The 20572-nt window shown below is 43.8% G+C and overlaps 1 protein-coding gene across 1 annotated transcript; it reads left to right on the forward strand.

Moving 5' to 3' along the window:
• Nucleotides 1-338: 338 nt before the first annotated feature.
• LOC144755988 (keratin, type I cytoskeletal 19-like) lies at nucleotides 339-14574 on the forward strand. The gene is made up of 8 exons (XM_078645459.1): nucleotides 339-1049; nucleotides 4587-4669; nucleotides 5571-5727; nucleotides 6679-6840; nucleotides 9156-9281; nucleotides 9644-9864; nucleotides 12001-12086; nucleotides 13764-14574. The coding sequence occupies exons 1-8, from the start codon at nucleotides 384-386 to the stop codon at nucleotides 13958-13960; spliced, it is 1698 nt and encodes a 565-aa protein (XP_078501585.1). The 5' UTR covers nucleotides 339-383; the 3' UTR covers nucleotides 13961-14574.
• Nucleotides 14575-20572: the final 5998 nt, after the last annotated feature.

Below are 20572 nucleotides of genomic sequence, written 5' to 3' on the forward strand. Positions count from 1 at the left end.
CCTCATGGCTGTGCAACATGAAGATGATGATTAAATTCAGTAGGGGGTGAGGCGTGGCAGGGTGGAAGCAGGCCACATTGCTTCGCTCACTGCTAAAGGAGCAACTCATTTTAAATTACACCTTTCGTGACAGTGATCATTTAAAAAAAAAACACTCACAACCTTGCTTGTTGTGGAGTATTCTGTAGGCAGTAAAAATACAAATAAAACAGTGATGGATCCAAAGTTGGCAAAAGCAACTGGGCTGGTGATGCCAATAAAAGTATTGCAAGACGGTCCAACCCTTGAGACGAGTATAAATAAGGACGCCTGTGAGTAGGTACACTTGTTCTCAACTTTAAGATCTTGTCGTACCAAGTGACTGGAGAGCTACTGCCGTCAGAATGAGCCATTTGTATGGGTCAAGTTCTCAGAAGGGAAAGGGGAGCACAGGCGGCAGTTCATCTTATCGGATGTCCTCTGGCTCTTCCGGTGGTGGAGGCTATGGTGGTAGTTTGAGTGGTGGGCATCGGATGTCCTCCGTCTCTTCCGGTGGTGGGGGCTATGGTGGTAGTTTGAGTGGTGGGCATCGGATGTCCTCCGTCTCTTCCGGTGGTGGAGGCTATGGTGGTAGTGTGAGTGGTGGGCACGGAGGAGGGAAAATGAGTGCTGGCTTTGGTAGTGCTGGCGGGTATGGTGGAAGCTATGGTGGTGGCTCCAGCAGTGGTTTCGGCAGTAGTTCAAGTGCTGGATGGAGCCATAGCTTTGGTGGTGGATCTGGTGGTGGCTACGGAAGCAGCTTTCTTGGTTCCTCCAGTGGTGGTGGCTTCGGGGGCGGCATGGGTTCCTGGTCTGGTGACAGTGAAGGTGGCCTTCTCAATACCAGTGAGAAGTTGACCATGCAGAACCTGAACGACCGCCTGGCATCCTACATGCACAAAGTGAGCTCCCTGGAGCAAGCCAACCTTGACTTGGAAGAAAAGATAAAACAGTGGTACCTAACACATGGCCCACGCCCGGCAGAGAACTACAGTGAATATTATGATATCATCCAAGATCTCCAGAAGAAGGTAAGACCGCCCTCTACTCTTTGCAGCGCAGCCCTTTGTGGCCATGGCATGTGGTAGAAGCATCTCCCTACTCGGCTACGTCATTTAATGGACACTGTTACCCTTATTCTTGCCATACTGTCAGCTTCAGCTGAGTAAGAATGCTCCCTACTAGCAAGATCACCTGTCTGATCTAATTTGTGCTCTGACTTTCTAACATTCGTCTCAAAACGTGTGTATTGCAAGCGCTTCGGAGGATCTATGGCCCACATGCATCAATCTAGGATTTTGCATTTCTTAAATAGCGAAAAATAAGGAATCGCTATTTAGGAAATGCAAAATGCTATGCATCAAGAAATCCTAAAAGTTTTTAGGATTTCTTAATTTTCGGAAATTGCGATTCCTTAATTGCGAAGTGCAATTAAGGAATGGCATTACATTGATTCCTATGGGTCTAGAGGCCCATAGGAATCAATGTAGTCAATTGGAAGGCAGTCTCAAATTGCGAGTGGCACTTTGAACATTTCATGGGTGCAGGGGGGGGTCCAAAGGACCCCCCCCTGCACCCCTGAAATGTACATTTCAGTACAAGTTACATACACACATGTCCTAAGGACATGTGTGTCTGTAACTGGACAGTTTAAAAAATTCATTTTCAAGCATTTTTAAACAATTTCGCAAATTACCACGAGGTTGAACCTCGTGGTAATTTGCACTTCCAATTTGAATTTTCGCAATTTTTTATTAAATGATGCATTGCTTTTAAGGAATTGCAAATTTGCAATTCCTTAAAAGCAATCGCATTTTTGGAATTCGGTAAAAATAACGAATTACTCAAAAAAGCTTGATGCATCCCAAACACATATTTAGGAAGTGCAAACGGCCGAATTTACCGATTCGCACCGTTTGCACTTCCTAAATACGTTGATGCATGTGGCCCAATGTTTGCTCACTGCATGAAGCGCTTAGAATTAGCTTTTTAGATCAGGTATTGTTTTTACGATTTCTTATTTGCACAATTCCTTTCAAAGCCAGTTTCATTTCTTGATTCAATTTCGTTTCTTTGTATTGTTCCCACATTCTTACTGTTTTAGTGCTTCCAACACAGTGCAGCATGGATGAGTGTGGGCTGAAGCTACGGGATGCATTTTGGGAAGTAGTGATGTCCGAATGAAAGCGTTGCTTTCAGTCTCAAGGAAAGCTACTGCATGTCACTTTTGTTAAAAAAACATACCTGCCCCCCATTATCTCCCCCCATACAAATATTCTGCTCTAACCACACACATCCCTTTGAACATTTCCGTACAGAGTAAAACAAACATTTGCAAAAAGGTTCTTCCTACTATTTCGTTGTTTCTTGTTTTACGTGCTTACCATAGGCCTAGCATCCTCCAAGCTATCTGTGTTGGCATACAATTGGTGGCCTCCTATTGGCCCTCATCGCTGTTCTCTGATTGGTGTTCGCACCTGATTCATACAGGAAGGCGATATTTTTAGATCCGGAGCTTTCAGATAGCTTTGTGCGTTCTGATGTCATCTAATCCAATGTATTATGAGTTCCAGTCCTGGGAGGAAGGCAACAGAACATGGCAGCCGCCACAGAACCTGTCTTCGTTGCAGAAGGCTTTCCTTCCTCACCATTTTAAAAACAAAATAGTGACTAATGCTGTGCCCTTTTGCTTGACGTCCTGAGTGATATTAGAATCAGCACCTCGAGAACCTGAAGGGAACTGGAGTTCTCTCCATGTGAATATGAAAGCTCTATAGCTGTCTGCCACAGGCGTATTTCAGTATGAAAACTCCACAACTACCTCCATGGAATTGTGCTCTAATGTGCAACATTTGCATATAAACAAATCTATAGTCCACTACATGTACGTGTCCGTCCCCACGGACACTCAGAGGTTCTTTCCATGTAAGGGTGCAGCAGTATGAAAACTTCACAGCTCTCTATAGAGAAGTGGGTGCCAGTATCGAAACTCAACTGTTCAATCCATTTAAGTGTTTCCACATGTAAACTCCATAGCTCTCTTTACATAAGTCTATTTCAATATGAATTATTCACAGTTCTCTCAGTGTACATTTGGGTCAATATGAACACTCCATAGCTCTCTATATAAAGTATGAACACTCAATTGTTCATACAATGTCAGTGTGTTTACATGGAAACTCCATAGCTCTCTTCATATAAGTGTATTTCAGTATGAAAACTTTATAGTTCTGCCCATGTTAAATGTGGGCCAATAAGAAAACTCCATAGATCTGTCAATACAAGTGGATGTTAATCTGAATATTCCTTCGCTCCCTACTCTTACGTGTATGTTAGTCTGCCACTCCTTCGCGCTCTCTGTATGTGTATGTCAATACAAGTTCTCCAAAGATCTCTAGATATAAGTGAATGTCAGTATGAAAACTCCCTGGCTCTCTGATATTTGTGGTGTGTGCCAAGATGAAAATTCCATAGTTCTCTCTATGTAAGTGTGCGGCAACATGAAAACTCCATAGTTCTCTCTATGTAAGTGTGCGGCAACATGAAAACTCCATAGTTCTCTCTATGTAAGTGTGCGGCAACATGAAAACTCCATAGTCTTGCCCAAGTGATGGTTAACATGAAGACTTGATGGCTTTCTTCATGGGAGTGTACATCAATTACAAAACTCCATAGGCCTCTTCAAGCAAGTGTATACCAATATGAAGACCCCAGAGTTCTATGAACATAAGTGTATGTCAAAAAGAAACCTCCCTAGCCCCGTGAATGTGTATGTCAATAGGATGTTTCCATAGCTCTCTCCAAGTGTGTTGGTAATACAATTCCATTGCCCTCCCAATGTGATTTTATGCCAATAGGAATACTCCAGGGCTCTCTACACACGTGTATGTCAATATAAGACCTCCCTAGTTCACCTAATACGCCTTTATCAATAGGATACCTCCATAGGTCACTCCATCTAATTGTATATCGCTATGAAAACTCCATATACATACGCTGAAGTTCTCCCCATGTAAGAATATTTAAATATAAAAATATGGCCACGCTCTACCTACAACCATAGGTCAAAATACAAATGTTGCTCTGTCGCAGTGTACATGTATGTCGCAGTGTACATGTATGTGAGTGCAGTTGTAATCTGTTGAGGCTGTGGATGAGTGGTCTACTGCCAGGGGACCTTTTCAAGTAGATGGTGGTAGGGTGTGTGTGTGGTGTGTGGTGTGTGGTGTGTGGTGTGTGTGTGTGTGTGTGTGTGTGTGTGTGTGCATGGGTGTGTGTGTGTGTGTGTGTGTGTGTGTGTGTGCGTGCGTGTGTGTGTGTGTGTGTGTGTGTGTGTGGGGCAGTGGCCGGTAGAAATAGTCCTGTAATCTGCCCCCTCCTGAGAGAGAAGGGCTCTACATCGCCAGAGCCCTCCTTGCATCCCATTGGCTGATCTCTTATGTACTGCTCATCGTGTCATTGTTTCTCAACCAATCTACGGACTTGGTTGGCTCGAGCCCTCACTATCTGGATTAAGTCAGACCTCAGTGCTGTGCTGTTCGTCATTTCCTGTGCCCTCTTTCTCTTAGATCCTCGCAGCCGTTTCCGAGAACGCTGGGATTGTCCTGCAGATGGACAATGCCAGGCTGGCAGCAGATGACTTCAAGCTGAAGTGAGTCCACGCTACAATCCCTTCCTACAACTGTGAATCTTTCATCTGATCTACTCTGTACAGCTCCATTTCCTCATTTCATACCTAATTTTCTATATCTGTCTCAGTTTATTATCTTTGCTTGTGCTGCCACTCTTTCCCCTGTTTTCTAATTCTTCCATTGTCGCCTTCTCTTTTTTCCTTTTCTCTTCCTTCCTATCCTTCCTTTGAATCCTTTCCATAGTCCGTCATTTTACATATTTCTTCCATGGCTTCCGACTCCATCCCCCCTTCTTTACACCCCTATTTTATTCCGCGACTCCTTTCCTAATGTTTTCTTTTTCCATTTCTTACTTAGTTTCTTTTTCTCTCCTTACTTCTCCTTTCTTGGTACTCTCCTTTACTCACTCCCTTTCTATCTTCTCTGTGTACTCCACCTTTCTTTGTTCTGCCCTCCTCTCTTATTTTCTCTCTATAATACCTTTCTTCATTCCATTCTGTTTTCTTACTTTCTTCCACCTAAGTCTTCATGCCTTCCTATTTTTTTTTAATTTTTCCTTTTGCCCACTCAGGTCGTTTCCTTCATGTCAAACTTTCTTTCCCTTTATCTTTCTCATTTCTTCCAATACCTTCCTGTCCACGCTCCTGTTTTTCCTCCTTTACTAAAATATCTTTCTTCCTTATTTTCACCGCTTCCCTGATACTTTTATATTCATTCTTTCTTACTCAATGCATCTTTCTTCCTCACATTTTTCCTCCTGCCAGTCCTCGCTTGCCTCTTCCAATATCTTTCTTTTTTTCTTTCTACCTTTCCCGATATTCCTTCCTGCTCTTCCCTCTCCTTCTGTTCCACTGTCTGTATTACTGCTCCTACTTGTCACTCACGTAGATGCTTAAAGTCCACCTCTCTTCTCTGCTGCAGGTATGAGAATGAGTTTGCCATTTGGCAGAACGTTGAGGGGGACCTCAATGGCTTGCGCATAGTCCTGGATGACCTCACTCTGTCCAGGTCTGACTATGAGATTCAGCTGGAGTCCCTCACGGAAGAACTCGCTGCCCTCAAGAAGAACCACGAAGAGGTAAGAGAGACCCCTCCACTCAGGCCACCAATCGCCTACATCCGAAGACATCAAACAAGGTCTTTCCAGGAATATGTAGCCCATCATCACCCAAGATACTCAGACTCAGCTATAAATGATCGATCTTTCCTTCCAAACTGCCAACACTTACCCGCTGTACACTTCTGCACTCTGCACTTGCCCAGTACATGTATCATACCAGAGGCGTAGCAAGGACATCACGGTCCTTAATGAAAACATGGAAAATTACATCTCTGACCACTGTGTGGGTAGCAAAATAAAACAATAATAAATAGCTCCTTGGACTATCCAGACCTGGGCCCTGGTTCCACTGCACCTTCTGCAAGATGTATACCTACTTCCTAGTATCTACCTGACACGACTTTGCCCTGCACATCCACTTCCACAGTCTCTATACCTTCCAGTGATTTTAACACTAAACGCTTACCACTACCTTCAATCGCTCACAACCTCCCCATAACCCATACTCTCACCACATACCATTCTAACAACACTATCTCTACAATGCACTATAACATTTTAGGCTGACCATTCACTCACCCACTTTTGGCTGACCCAAATCACCCTTACCCTGCCATCTCTCCATCGGCACCCCACTCAGTACCTATCAGGGTTCCCCTACATTAGAGGTGTTGCTGTAAGTCAGAAAAAGCAAAATCCATGCCAGTAATCAGGTTCAGCATCGTCTATGAAACAATATTCCATTAAAAATAATGGTGAGTAAAAACTTTCCTGAAATTGGCCTACATGGATACATGTTGGACACCCCAGCCCTAGATTGCCTATCGTTTGGGCAATATTACACCTTCAAGGTGACCCCATTTCTGCACTGTTTATCAATCATTAAATGCTTCTTCAATGTTGTAGTAAGCTTGGCACATCTCTAAAAAGTGACGAAATGAAACTACCTATGCCTTCCTTTCTCTGCAGGAGGTGAACCAACTGAGAGGGCAACTGAACAATACGGTCAACGTGGAAGTGAACGCAGCACCAGGAATCGACCTCCAGAAGTCCCTGGATGAAATGAGACGCAATTATGAGACCATCATGGAAACAAACAAGAAAGACCTTGAGACCTCGTTCCAGACACAGGTAAACCAGCTTGGCAAGGAGGCTGCACTTGGAGAAATCAGGAACATGGGCAAGGAGTCTAAATCCAAGACAAGGAGTCTAGATATGGAGCTTTCAGGAATGTGGGCACAGGACCTAGACAATGAGAATTCAGGAACATTGTCAAGGAGCCTAGAGAGAAGAACTGAGGAACATAGACAAGCAGCACTGGTGCTCAATGGTTAGATATTTAGGAATGCAGAGAAAGAGTCTAGCTAAGGAGAATTCAGGAGCATGTGTAGGGAATCCAGGCAGCAAGAACACAGGAATCAATTCAAGAAGTCTAGACTGCGAGAACTCAGGAACATAATCATGGAATCTGGACCTGTGTCTTTAAAGAGAGGAGAATAGGATTCTAAACATGGGCAATTCAGGAATGCAGTTAAGAAGTCAAGGGAGGGAGAACTCAGGAACAAAACATTGGAATCTGGGACTGGGCTTTTTAAGAGTGTAGAGTATGAGTTTAGACAGGTAATTCAGGAACATACTCAGCACTGTGGATTCACAGCGTTCTCAGACACCGATACAGATACTCAGACAACCAATCAGTCACCCATATAGCCTAGGTAAAGTCTAAATTAGCATAATTCAAGAGAAGGGATCTAGAAAACGCTAATTCAGGAAAGCAGATATTGATTCGAGATAAGGAGAATGGAGGAATATAGGAAAGGGCCTGGATGCATGCATGTTATAGAACATAGAAAAGGAGTCTAGAAAAGGAGAATCTAGGAACATGGGCATGGAATCTACACTCCTTCTAGACTCCTGGAATTCAGGAATGCAGGCAAGAAATCAAGGGAGGGAGAACTCAAGAACGTAACATTGAAATCTAGAACTGGGGTTTTAATTAAGTAGAATATAGGTTTAGACAGGTAATTCAGGAATATGTTCGGCACTCTGGAATCACAGAATTCTGTGATGTAGGTAGCGTCTAAATAAGCATAATTCAAGAGTGTGGGCAAGGAATCTAAGCAACACTAATTCAGGAATGCAGCTATTGATTCGAGACTAACAGAACCGAGGAACATATGCAAGTGCCTGGACCAAGGCCATGTCATGGAACATAGAAATGGAGTCTAGAAAAGGGGAATTCAGGAATATGGACATGGAATCTAGACCCATTCATGACTCCTAGTGTTCAGGAATGCAGGCAAGTAGTCTAAACATGGAGAACTCAGGAACATAGTCAAGTTTTCAAAGCGGTCAGGCACATTAGCAAGGAGCATAGACACAGTAAATAAGGGACACTGGCAATGAGTGTAGACAAGGACAACTCGAGAATTTGAGCGAGGAAACCAGCCATCACAAATTCAGGAAAAATGGATAGACCCCCAGCATTCAGGAACGACCAGCCTTGGAGAATTTAAGAGCATGGGCAAAGAGTTAAACCAAAAGAAAATAGAAAACATAACATGCAATCCAATATTTTTTTAGCATCGCGTGCACTTGCTATACACATGGGGCATTTACTAGCAGTTAGTCTACGGGAGCCAAGGCTGCTTATCCATCTTGTTCAGCGCCCTCGGAAACCATAGGACACCTGCTCTTTGAATGCCCAGTGTATGCGGTGCCCCGGAGAATATGGCTTCGCCCAATGTGCAGGTTGATGGGCACTGACAGGGGGTCGGTAGCAGTTAGAATTATTCGTTCCTGCACTGATATGACAGTTTATATAGCTGTGGCAAAATTCTTGGGCTGGGCCTGGACCATTAGAAGTAGAATGTCAAATGATTAACATGTATTCGTGGTGCCAAACTGTAATTTTAATTCAATGTGCGATAATGAAATGGATATATAACTTTTATTGTAATGTACATACAAATTTTTACTTTTAACTTTGTTATATGTTTTAAATATATATTTATTTGTACCGTCTGCTTTTATGACAATCGTCGAATAAAGCTTGTCTGACTTGACTTGGCTATACACCCTCATCAAGACATACAAACATCTCTATTTTGCATGCTACTTATCTACAATGTTTTACTTGTTTGTAGACAATCCTAAACCTCTACATCATCTGACAGAGATACACCACATGTGGGAATCTGATTTGCTCAAGTTCACACATGTGGCCAAGAGTGCAAGCAGGGACTTGAACTCTAGTTCTTTTGGTGCCATGTCTGATCAGGAAACCACTAGACCACACACTTCTTCATTCTACTCTATCCTTTTTCTGAACTGTTTGTAAAGTATCTGTAGGAAGCTGGCACAATAAAGGAGAGTACTTAGCTCGCTCAGGCTGCTAAGAGATATGACCATGTAAAGGCATTATGTAATGTGATTTTGTGTTTCAGTCCCAGGAGGTGTCCCACCAGGTCACCACCACCTCCAAAGAGCTGCAGTCCTACCAGACGGAGATCATCGAGATAAGACGCACGGTGCAGGGTCTACAAATCGACCTTGAAGCCCAGCTCAGCATGGTGAGTTAGACCGCTCTGCAGGCAGATACAACATGGCCGCCATCTTGAGCACGAGGCCGAAAGATTTATATCCTCCCGCCTAATTTCTGGCACATTGAAAATAAAAGAGGACCTTTACTTTGCATCAATCAGGGTTCTCAAAACCGGTCCTGGATGGCCGGATCCACGCCAGATTTTTAAAATAACTACATGTATCTAAATGGGGATATACAAAAAATCTGGCATGGATCCGGCCCTCCAGGACCGGTTTGGAGGTGAAGTGAAGCAATATTAAAACTCCCAGAACGGTAACATGATCCGTCTGGGTGCACCATGGAGACGCACGACCAAATTGTTATTCTTCTATCCCTTCTTCTCCACAGAGAGCGGCATTAGAGTCTTCCTTGGCAGAATCCGAGGGGCGCTACTGCGGTCAGCTGGCCCAGCTGCAGGCCTCCATCGGCAAGGTGGAGGAGGAGCTGTCCGAGCTGCGCGGCGAGATGGAGCGCCAGAGCAACGAGTACAAGATCCTGCTGGACATCAAGGCCCGCTTGGAGCAGGAGATCGCCACCTACCGCCGCCTGCTGGACGACGGAAACGCACAGTAAGTCCCCACTTGGACATTTACTGCCAGGGAAGGGTCTAACTGGGAGCTGCCAACCACTGCGGTCAGGCGAGCAGAGGACAGAACAGAGCTATGTCCAAACCAGTATCGTGCAGATCAATGGCACGATGGCTCAGCGGGTTAAACGTTAATTAAGTAGCCACTAACACCAGCATTTAGCACACTTGGAAGTTGCACAGTTAGACACTAAAAGAAATAAAGCACAGAGAGAGAGATGAAGTAATTTGCAGAGGATAACACAGTTTGTACTTTGGGGAAGCCAGGTTAAGCTTCCAGGATTCCTGACTCTAGAATCAATAATTTAGCCACTAAACCACATCTTTCAGGCAAAGAAAACATGCTAGGAGTACTGCAACACAACTGATATTCGTTAGAGGTGCTACATGTTGGTCACAGGTCATGTGCAGTACTCTCAAGGAAACAGATGGAGATCTTCTTTATTCTTCCCTCGACTCATACTAACTTTTCGTTTCTGATGGCGCCACTAATAATACTTATGTAGCGCTTGATACCACCGTTTGTGTTGTTTCAAAGCACTATAAAAAGCAGATGCTTATATTTCTCTGACGTAATGGTACTAAAGAAATTACGCCTGAAAGGGTTAAAAGATGAATCAGCAGTGTTGGAAATGTAACTCGATGGGGAACTCGTCACAACAGATGTCAGCAGAGAGCACGTTAATTACAAACATTTGGAATGAAGGGGTATATTATCAAGGACCGGTGTTAAAATTATCGCCGTTTTATCGGCAGGAAACTGCCGATAAAACGGCGATAATGGGTTTGATAATACGCCCTTGTTAATTCCCATAGAATCTCATGTTCTTGTGTTAACATGGGCTTCTATGGGAATTAACAAGGGCGTATTATCAAGCCCATTATCGCCGTTTTATTGGCAGTCTCCTGCCGATAAAACGGCGATAAAATTAACACCGGTCCTTGATAATATGCCCCGTATTTCCGTTAACCAGTATTTACATTTCAAGAAAACATTACTAGAACAAAGGTCACCCCAGGTGCGGTGATACTGGAGTTGTATTCGTGTTCGATCAGTTTGTACTGAGATATGCATGCCACCTGGTTAGTTGTCACAGGGCTAGGGCACCCTGAGCTCTTTGCCACATCCTCGGCACTTGTTGGAGGCCCTGCGTTCACATTGCATAATCTGTTTACAAAAAAGCAGGCCTGGCCTGTTTTTTATCGTGAGGCAGCTGATGTGGCAACACCACTAGGTGGCGCCAAGCACTGTGCTTCCCATTTCCCCAGAGATCTGTTTCATGAGTTGCCTTCGGACGGGAAACAAGAGCAGGGCAATATGTCTGGCCCTCGGTCTCCCAAAAGCTTCTGACATGGCTGCATGCCACTCCAGAAGTACTTTTGGAAAGGCGCTCCTCAAACAATGAGAGCTTTTCTCTGGGTGAATATCCTCACCCAAGATGGCTACTGCGGTGTGCATCTTAGATAAGGGCTAGTCACAAACAAGAAGGGCGCCTTTTAGACTAACCATCAATTTCAAATCAAGATTGCAAAACACATAACTCCACAATGCTCCTTGAATGTGATTGAAATGTGAAACAAAATCATGGCTTAAGGGGGCTGACCCAAACATATGATTGGTTGAAGGAAGCTAACTCAATCTAGCCATTGGTTGATGGGAGTCCATTTTCTATGGGTGTTGATAACATGATCTCTTACAGACCTGTAGCAGAAGGCCCTAAAAAGGGTTAGGTGAACTACTCTCAAAGGGACTGATTGCGATTTCTAGGGTAGTGTTAGGGGAGCAGGTTTGAGACTGTCAGTGACCTTCCAAGGCTAGGAACATGCACCAACATATGCCAGCAAACATTAATAAAGGCTGTGCAAAGCATCCAACATGTGCAACACAAAAGCGCTTCAACGCCTTATCAGGGGTAGAAAGCGCTGTATAAATGCACTTACAATACAAAACAATTGAGACAGACTGCGATGTAATATGTAGGCGAGACAACAACTCTGCAGCATTTAGTTCAAGAAGACATAGGGGTCCCCTCAGTGGCCGTCTTAGTTTTCATTTTTATCTTTGCTTGTTTTCTTTTACTTCTGTTTGCTTCATTGCTATTCTTGTCTGTGTTCGCAGCATTCAAGATGGGGGTCAGCAGGGGAGTTCCAGCTCGTCCTACTACTCGTCCTCGTCGTCCTCCACTGCTCAGGGGGGCAGAATAGGTAAGAGCTGGTCTTCACTCAGTGGGGGAGGGCCTGGCCACTGGTGGGCTCAAGGACTGAGCTGACAGCCCAGAATGTTTTAGGGGCAAACCCAAGAACTACAAAAGCCCAATCGCTGGTTCTGTTAAAGTTTGTAGTAGATTTTTTTGCATACAAAATATCCAAATTCACTCACAAATTTTGGAATCCCAAATGATACAATTAGTATCTGTTTAAATTTATCACAGCAAATGATGTACAATACAGTGAAAGATTCACAAATGCAGCCGACTTTGCACAACGCCATAAAAACAACAACACTTGCTCATAAAGCAGAATAAAAAGATGGTGATAAACGAAAGAATTAGAAAATATTAATTCTGAATATTCCCCCGGGTTTTTTGGCTATGAAAAGAAAACGTGCCTGAGTCTTAAAAACCTAAATAGGAATATTACCTGTTGCCAACAACAGAGACCGTCCTTGAGAGATGTAAAGCCCAATGTGTAAATCAGGTTTAGTGACACCTGGTGCCCTTGAGAAGCTGTTAGACCTCTGGCAGGGACATTTAATATCAAAAATAGACTAGGACACTTGTAACTACGTTACACAAAGTAGTATAGAAAACCCTTATAGACGCTATGTTTTTCGTTAGTGCGGTGTATCTTAATTCTCCGCCCCACATAGACGTTCGTGGCATTTGTCATCAGGTTATCTATTGTGCTACATGCCAGCCTCAAGCCTGAGGACCACTCTGGAGCAGCGTAGTAGTGTCCAGAGATGAGTTTAGGTATCACCACACTGAAGGTTTCGTTATAGTAAAAGACAAACCATCACCCAAATTACTGTTTTATTCCAAGGGGAGTGATTTGTTATTAAAATTTGTATTTGGGTATACTGTGAGATCAAGTAACTGGATCTCGGTATATCACTTAAAACATACAGTCAACATGTTTCTGCTCCGTATTGCCCAGCCGGGACTGTGGAGCATTCGTCAGGACAAAATAGTTTAAAATATACTCACACCTTTTGTGTAGTATGGCAGTTGTTTTTTCTTACCCACCATATTGTAAATACAAGGTTTAATTTACCTGTAATAGAAATCACAATTCATTTTTGATATTGTTATTTTTGATTACCTAGGCATGTATACATTATCTCCAACACATTTTGCAACACTTTTTGTATTGTAAATGCTTTCTAGGGCATATTCACTATAGTGTAAAACAAGGACAAACAATTGGCGAATCACACAGGAATCCAAACAGTGAAGAGAGAGGGGCACATTATAATGTTAAATATTGAGCAATGAATTTCATAATCACAGATCTGTCATAAGTCTGGAAGGGAAGTGGCAATGATATGTTCGACATTTCAGCAAATATATATAAAATATATAAAATATAGAAATACTCCTAATCTTTTAGCAATAGAATAGAGGACATTGAAATTTTCACCGTGTGATATATAGAGGGGTTACTCTGGCAGGGACAGTCAGTTGCCAAGTGAGCCTGACATGCTACTGAGGCTGCTGTCCACCCTTCCAGCTTAGCTGAGGCGCAGACCTTTTGGGAACATGATTGCTGGTTGTCCAACATTGTGGGATAACCCTGAACTGAAGGATCACAGAGCACACCTTGACAGGTGAGACTTAAACAGGAATGATATATATCTCAAAACTTTCCTTTCTTTTTCTACAGCCTCCCACGGTCCCCAGGACTCCCACAGCTCCCACAGGTCCCAGGGGTCCTATGGATCAGAGAGCGGCTCTTCCCGGGATGTCTCCGGGGGCAGCACCACCCGGGACAGCTCCTCCCGGGACAGCTCCTCCTGGGACAGCTCCTCCCGGGACAACGCCTCCAGAGACCAGCATCCAACCGCTCAGACAAGGAAATAAGATGTCTATCGAGACCCCCCATCGGCCTGGACTTCAGTACCTGCGATTGATAAGAACTAAGAGAACACAGTGGTGTGTGGGCTAATAAGCTCCAGGTCAGCTGGAGTGTGTATCCGTTCCTGGTTTTTCATGCATGTTGTTCCAATGTATTCTGGACCATGTAGTCCTATTTGTCTAGATACAAGCAGGATGATCCTGGCTCAGGGTGCACTGGAATTGAAATCTAATAACTAGGATTGATGAGAGCTTTTGCTAACCTGGGGTTACTGTCACTGTCCAGTTTCTAAAGGCCTCATTGTATTTTCATCTATCTTGCTTACTTTTCCTGCTAAAACTGCTCTTGTATGAAGCAATGCTTGAAAAACGATTTGAAATGGGGGGGGGGGGGATATGCTTCTATAACATGGTGCCGGGCTGTACATTCAGTGATTTTCACTCATGCCTCATGTTGGGTAGTGTTGAAAGGGCCTTACATCTACCTGTCAGTGACCAACTAGAACGCAATGGCTGCTCTCAAGAAATTCTGAGACACGCACACTCTTAGCACACAGTCAATGCTTGCGGAACAGACATACACACCTAGCTGGGGAGTTTTACCATAGAGTGGGACCCACCTGACTGACTGATTAGAGTTGCGAGGATACCGATACCCCTCCGACTCCATGGGGCCCAGTTAGGTCTCAAAAGAAAGTATGTACGAGTGTGTGTGATTGTTGAATGTATGGGTGTGACACTATGAGAGGTGTTATGTTTTAAACCACGTTCGAAAATGCACGAAATCAATCACGTGTTTTGTGCATGAAAACACGGCCAATGAGTTCGCGTTCAAAAAATCACAAAATACATCACTTCTGTAAAAACTGTGTGTGTTAACTAATGGGGCCAACTACCCCTTGAATGTTAAAGTTGTTTTCTATCTTTCAGGAACCACGTGTTTTTGGGAACAAAATACGTAGGTATAAATGCATGCACTTAATAGAGTTTGCTGCAGTTTAAAACTTTTTACCAATATCTCATTGATAGAGTAAGGAGTGGCGAACACAGGGCTGGCCCCTGTGTAGTCCCGAAGAAGTGCTTGGGGTATGCACGAAACATGTCGACTTAGGAGTGGATAGGAACATCTGGACACATTGAGTTTAGGATAGCCTATCTCCCTACCCCGTTTTTAATACTACCACCTAGAGGCCAGAATAAAGTTTATTAGGAACCTACTGGGCAGGTAACTTTTAATTTTATCACATAGTCCACTCCCCACAAATACACATGCACCACACATAGTCCATTAAGTGCTCCTACGTAATTTCGCAAGTCGCAGCACGCCCCAGCCCGTAGAGGACTGGGATGGCCCCAATGATGAAGCATGTCACCGTGGGGCAACCCCGGTGAGTGAGGGGACACCTACAAAAGGAACAATTTTTCCTTTGATATACACTAGACACTACTTCCAACAGCCAACCACATTGAGCAGTGGCTGTCCTTTCCTTAGCTAGGCTCTCAGGTATCTGGAAACAGAAACCTTTTTTTCTGACAGTTTCTAAAGGCCTCATTGTATTTTCATCTATCTTTCTTACTTTTCCTGCTAAAACTGCTCTTGTATGAAGCAATGCTTGAAAAAAGATTTGAAATGGGGGGGGGGGGGATATGCTCCTATAACATGGTGCCGGGCTGTACATTCAGTGATTTTCACCCATGCCTCATGTTGGGTAGTGTTGAAAGGGCCTTACATCTACCTGTCAGTGACCAACTAGAACGCAATGGCTGCTCTCAAGAAATTCTGAGACACGCACACTCTTAGCACACAGTCAATGCTTGCGGAACAGACATACACACCTAGCTGGGGAGTTTTACCATAGAGTGGGACCCACCTGACTGACTGATCTCTGTCTTACACCACTCTCATCACCACATATTATGACTATCAGATGTATCCTTCGGGCCCCTTTGCCTGCCCCCCCCTCTCACCGGCATAATGTTTATGTAAAGGAGCATTTTAATTCTTATCTATGTGACTTCATTCTTTCTTGGTTTATGAAGGACATTTCCTCTGCTACAGTTTCCAAATAAACTTTGATGTAGACCTCTTGCAAGCAAAAAATGTGTTTCTCCTCTTATTTAGACTTCTCCAGCTACTTATGTGCATACAGGTGGATGTGATTCTCCCTTGGTGGAACATGGTCTTTTCTCCATATATCGTACCAGCATTAATATAAGGGAATTTAAGCTTTTCCCTATTGGTGAGAGGACTGCATTCAACTGTATAGTCGGGGTAATGTTGCAAACGTGTCTGTGTGAAAGAGTGAGTGGATAGGTGGATTGCGGTATGTGTCTGACTGACTGTCTTACTGACTGACTGGAGGTATTTGTAGAGCGCACTACTGCCGAGGTGTCTTGGTGCTATTTGTCTGAAGCATGCTGGAGACAGAATGCTCTATGTAGATCAGTACAATCGGATCTAGTTGTTAGAGTGAGAGGCGGGCACTTTGCACTTGTCAAGCCAGACAGGAGGATACTAATCCCATCCTTACATTTGGCAGGTAGTGGCTTGAGGCGGCTTAGAGTTTACGTAGAGAACAGCAAGAGGTGACAATTGGAGCAAGTGCAACCAAACTTGTAGATTGTGCCAGTTACTGTCCAATCATAGTCAGAAACATAAACTACATCCAACACATGGTCCTCATCCCACAGAGATATTGGCAGGTTCTAGTGACCACCATTCCATGGGGGAGGCACCTTTAGAACTTGCTCCTAAACATGCATTTGTATTCTGACCGAAAGCCTATTTAACAGAACTTCGTGTCTACTAGACCTTAGACACTACAGGCGGCTCACTGACCAATAGGATCCAGCTGTGAGCCCAGAATTGGATTAAAGAGACACACTCACATAGCATTTACATGTTATGTTATGTTATAGGAACTTATAACGTGCACAGATACTCCAAGGAGTGTCCCGGCGTGAGCCAGAAAAGGGGTCAGAGTCAGAATAAGAAGGCAGAGCTAGAAGAGAAAGGTTTTCAGCTTTTTCTTAAAGATCGCAGGATCTTTGATGCCACGTAGGGCCAATGGCAGTGCATTCCATGCCAGCGCCGCTATCCGGGCAAAAGAACTCCCGATAAACCTCTGGCGATTGAACCAAGGAGTCTGCGCCAAAAGTTGGGAGGAGGAACGCAACTGTCTCACAGGAGTGTAGAAAGCGAACCTCTTCTGCAAGTAGATGGGTCCCAGAACATGGAGGGCTTTCAGATTCAGATTCTAAATCCTTATTCAGATACAAGCATATATCCATAAAAGTACAGTCAAATAACAACATATTACAGTAAGAATGATCCAATTAAAACAGGTCCTCCAATAATACAATGCACATTAAAAAGGTACAGATGCAAGACAAAAATTAATCAAGAAATTTGGTTATCAAAGTTAAAAAACAATAAAAAGCGAAAGTAAAAATAACAGACTTCAAGGAGTACACATTGAGTTAGGAGTGCACTGAAGGGATAAAATCTATTCTAACGGGTCACACTTACCAATAACCCATATACAATTAAGGACAAATAATCATCCAGTCAGCAATGGAGAAGGTTCAATCGTTTATTCATCAAATACAGACCCTGACAGGGGAGCCCCAGTCTGCACAACCTCGAAGGTGCGCAGAGGAGACTGACTACATGTTCAAAGTACAAAGCATATATATGTTTCATGTGTTAAAGATGACACCCTAAAAGGAAAAACACAGTTTGTCAGTAAGCCAAAAGGAATACCCATATAAGGCACAATTGATTAGTAGCAACCTAGGCCTAAGCTATTCCGGGGGCAGGTCAGGGAGGTGCCTCCCTGTCTATCTGGAGCCTGGGAGGACGGGAACGGGATCAGCTAGAATGTGCGCATCCCACAAGAAAAGCAGGTGCGACCTTGAGTCTTCCTTGAGCTACCAGCTAGATACAATTGTAAATGGTTTAGCTGACGCCATGGTTTAGAGCAGAAAGCATAATCACGTGATTTCAGAGAAACCGCACTTGCACACAGAGAAACGAAACAGGCTTGGCTCTTCCTACTTCAATAGAACTAAACCAATAGAAAGTAAATCATAGGTTGCTAAATTATTATAGTGTATTCTAACTACATGAATATATATTTACGAGATCATATTGGACATATGAGGACAATAATGTATCTTATCGAGAATTCGAACCCATCAGACGGCCCTTTTGGCCTAATATGGCCAATACACATGATTTTATTCTACAAAAACCCCTTCATCTATCTGCATAAGATCTGATACTTCCTTTTGAATCATCTGCTTTTCTACTTTGACTTGCCGAGAAAATTGCAATGCAGATGTGATCCTGGTTGCACAAAACGAGCAACAGGCCGGGCCACATTGGAGACACAGGCAACACGTAAATATTACTCCAAAGGCCCCTGCCAGGACCATAAATATCTTCCAACCCCAGGTAGTTAAGAGACCCCAGAACCAACTGCTAAGGGACCAAGTGCCATTGTCCACATGGGCCTCACTGGCTAATCGATATAGCTTCTGTATGGCCAAATGAATGGTGGGGGGCGAATCTGGAATAACACGCAGCAAGAGCTGCCGATCACACGACAGGCTCCTCCCCTATCTGCGAGGATGACGTCAAGAACCATCCGGTTCTGAAGCGAAACAAGCCTCGTCGCAGCAAGCTCTACTGTGATGTTAGTTAAGATTCCAGTAGTGGTCTGGACCACATTCTCAACTATCCTGGACAAACGTCTTATACTGCGACTATTAAATATGGGCCCCCAAAAGGGAGTAAGTCCCTTCGCAAAGTCTTCGAATTGTTGTAAGGAAGTATCTGTTTGGTCAGTGCCATCAAGATCATAGCTCCTAACAGTCCGGCTCACTACTACCTCCTTTTGTATCAACTGATGAGTTATGTGATAGTCAGGAGGGGCAATATATACAGGGGGATAGAGAAACGAAAGATAACAGCTTCCTGCCCATCCCCGGGGAAGCCATGTGTAGGCATTCTCACCAGAAACAAAATAAACGTCTGGTGGGGTAATCATAGGTGGGGGACTGTATACTTGTCGCGTGTAGGTGTAATTACATCTACTCCTGCCTACCTTAACATGACCTCTTCCCTGTATGCAAAAGGGGTAGGTAGTATTAATGATAGGGATCGGTAAGGCTTTGTCATTTGTGACATTTCTTTCTTTAAAATGCTGAAAATACATAGTATCATTAAAAAGTTCAAAATCCTGCATCTCCTCCATTAACCAAGTAACCTTTTTATAATCAGTATATAAATTCATACAAGCATTAGGATCCAAGGATCCCTCCCCTCCATTTCCAGCTGCATCAAATCCCTGATGTTCTTCTATATACTTTAAGATAGCTTCATAATCTTTTTCAGTATATATTTTTGGTTCAGCTACATAATGAGAATACATCAAGGATAACAATTGGAACCAAGCTTCACAACTGGCTAAATAAGACATCGGTAATGAAATAAACAGTTCGTGCTGGTGCATAACTGAAGGGAGTAATCCACACACCCAACAGTTCGTCTTATTTGTAGTAGAATGGGTCTGATGCAACATTTCTATGAATGCATTTTTCATATAAGTTTCTCTATGTCTAGCCTTATGAGGGGGCAAAGAGTAGAAGAGATGCTCTTCTGGGGACACAGTAGTTCCTAACAACTTCTGTACTGGGTGTTGAAATTCTAAATATACAAATACACTCATCATAATAATGATAAAAACAATGATAAAAACAACGAATGCCACCTTCACTCTGGTGGACCATCCGGAAAACAAATGCATGTTATCCATATATCGTCGAGGGGCCAATGGTCTCTCATCCTCCATTGCAAATCGGGCAAAAGGAAACATGCTCCCAAAGAGTCCAGATATAACTCAGTCCCTTTCTATAAGTCCAAAAACTATCTATGTGTCCACAAAGCACGCACACTACCAGAGGGGTTCTTCTCCCTGTGTCCTTTTTGGAGCCTCACAGGCAGACTCTTTGTTTTTCTTCATGAACAAAAACGATAAACAATTTCCTTAGTCACGTAGAACGACTGCAGCCCCCAACTTAGTCTTTCTTGCTGAACAGAGCTATTTAGTACAATGTTCCAAGCTCCCAACGCGTTCAGTCCAGTGTCTCGCTCAGTACCCTGGCAAATCTATCCAAGGTTTCTGAGCTCAAGTCTTTCCCTATCTCCTACCATGAGGATCTGGGGTAACGCGCTGTTTTCGGGGCCGCAAGTCGTATTTGCAGTGACCAGGTCACTCTTGATCAGAAAACAACTCAGTTGCACGGGCATCAGATACATTCGAACCCTGTGATGTACCCTCAACACTGGTCTCCGCTGATTGGGTCACCACCTTGTCGACTGGGGGCACAGCTTCACATGGCTGCCCCCTTCCTCGGGCTTCTGAAAAAGGTACAAAGCTCAGGGGCGATTCTCCTTCCTGGCTGGGAATTCCTTCGCGGTTTTGCAAATCAAAGGGCAAAGGTAGAGGGAGTCGTTTCAGATGACTCGTGTGAATCCAGTTCTTCCGCCCAATGCACCTTCACTGCAGACCTGGTAACAAGAATGATCTGGTAGGGCTCAGACCATCTCGGCTC

Source organism: Lissotriton helveticus, chromosome 5_1, assembly GCF_964261635.1.
Source record: "Lissotriton helveticus chromosome 5_1, aLisHel1.1, whole genome shotgun sequence".
Taxonomy (NCBI): Eukaryota; Metazoa; Chordata; class Amphibia; order Caudata; family Salamandridae; genus Lissotriton; species Lissotriton helveticus.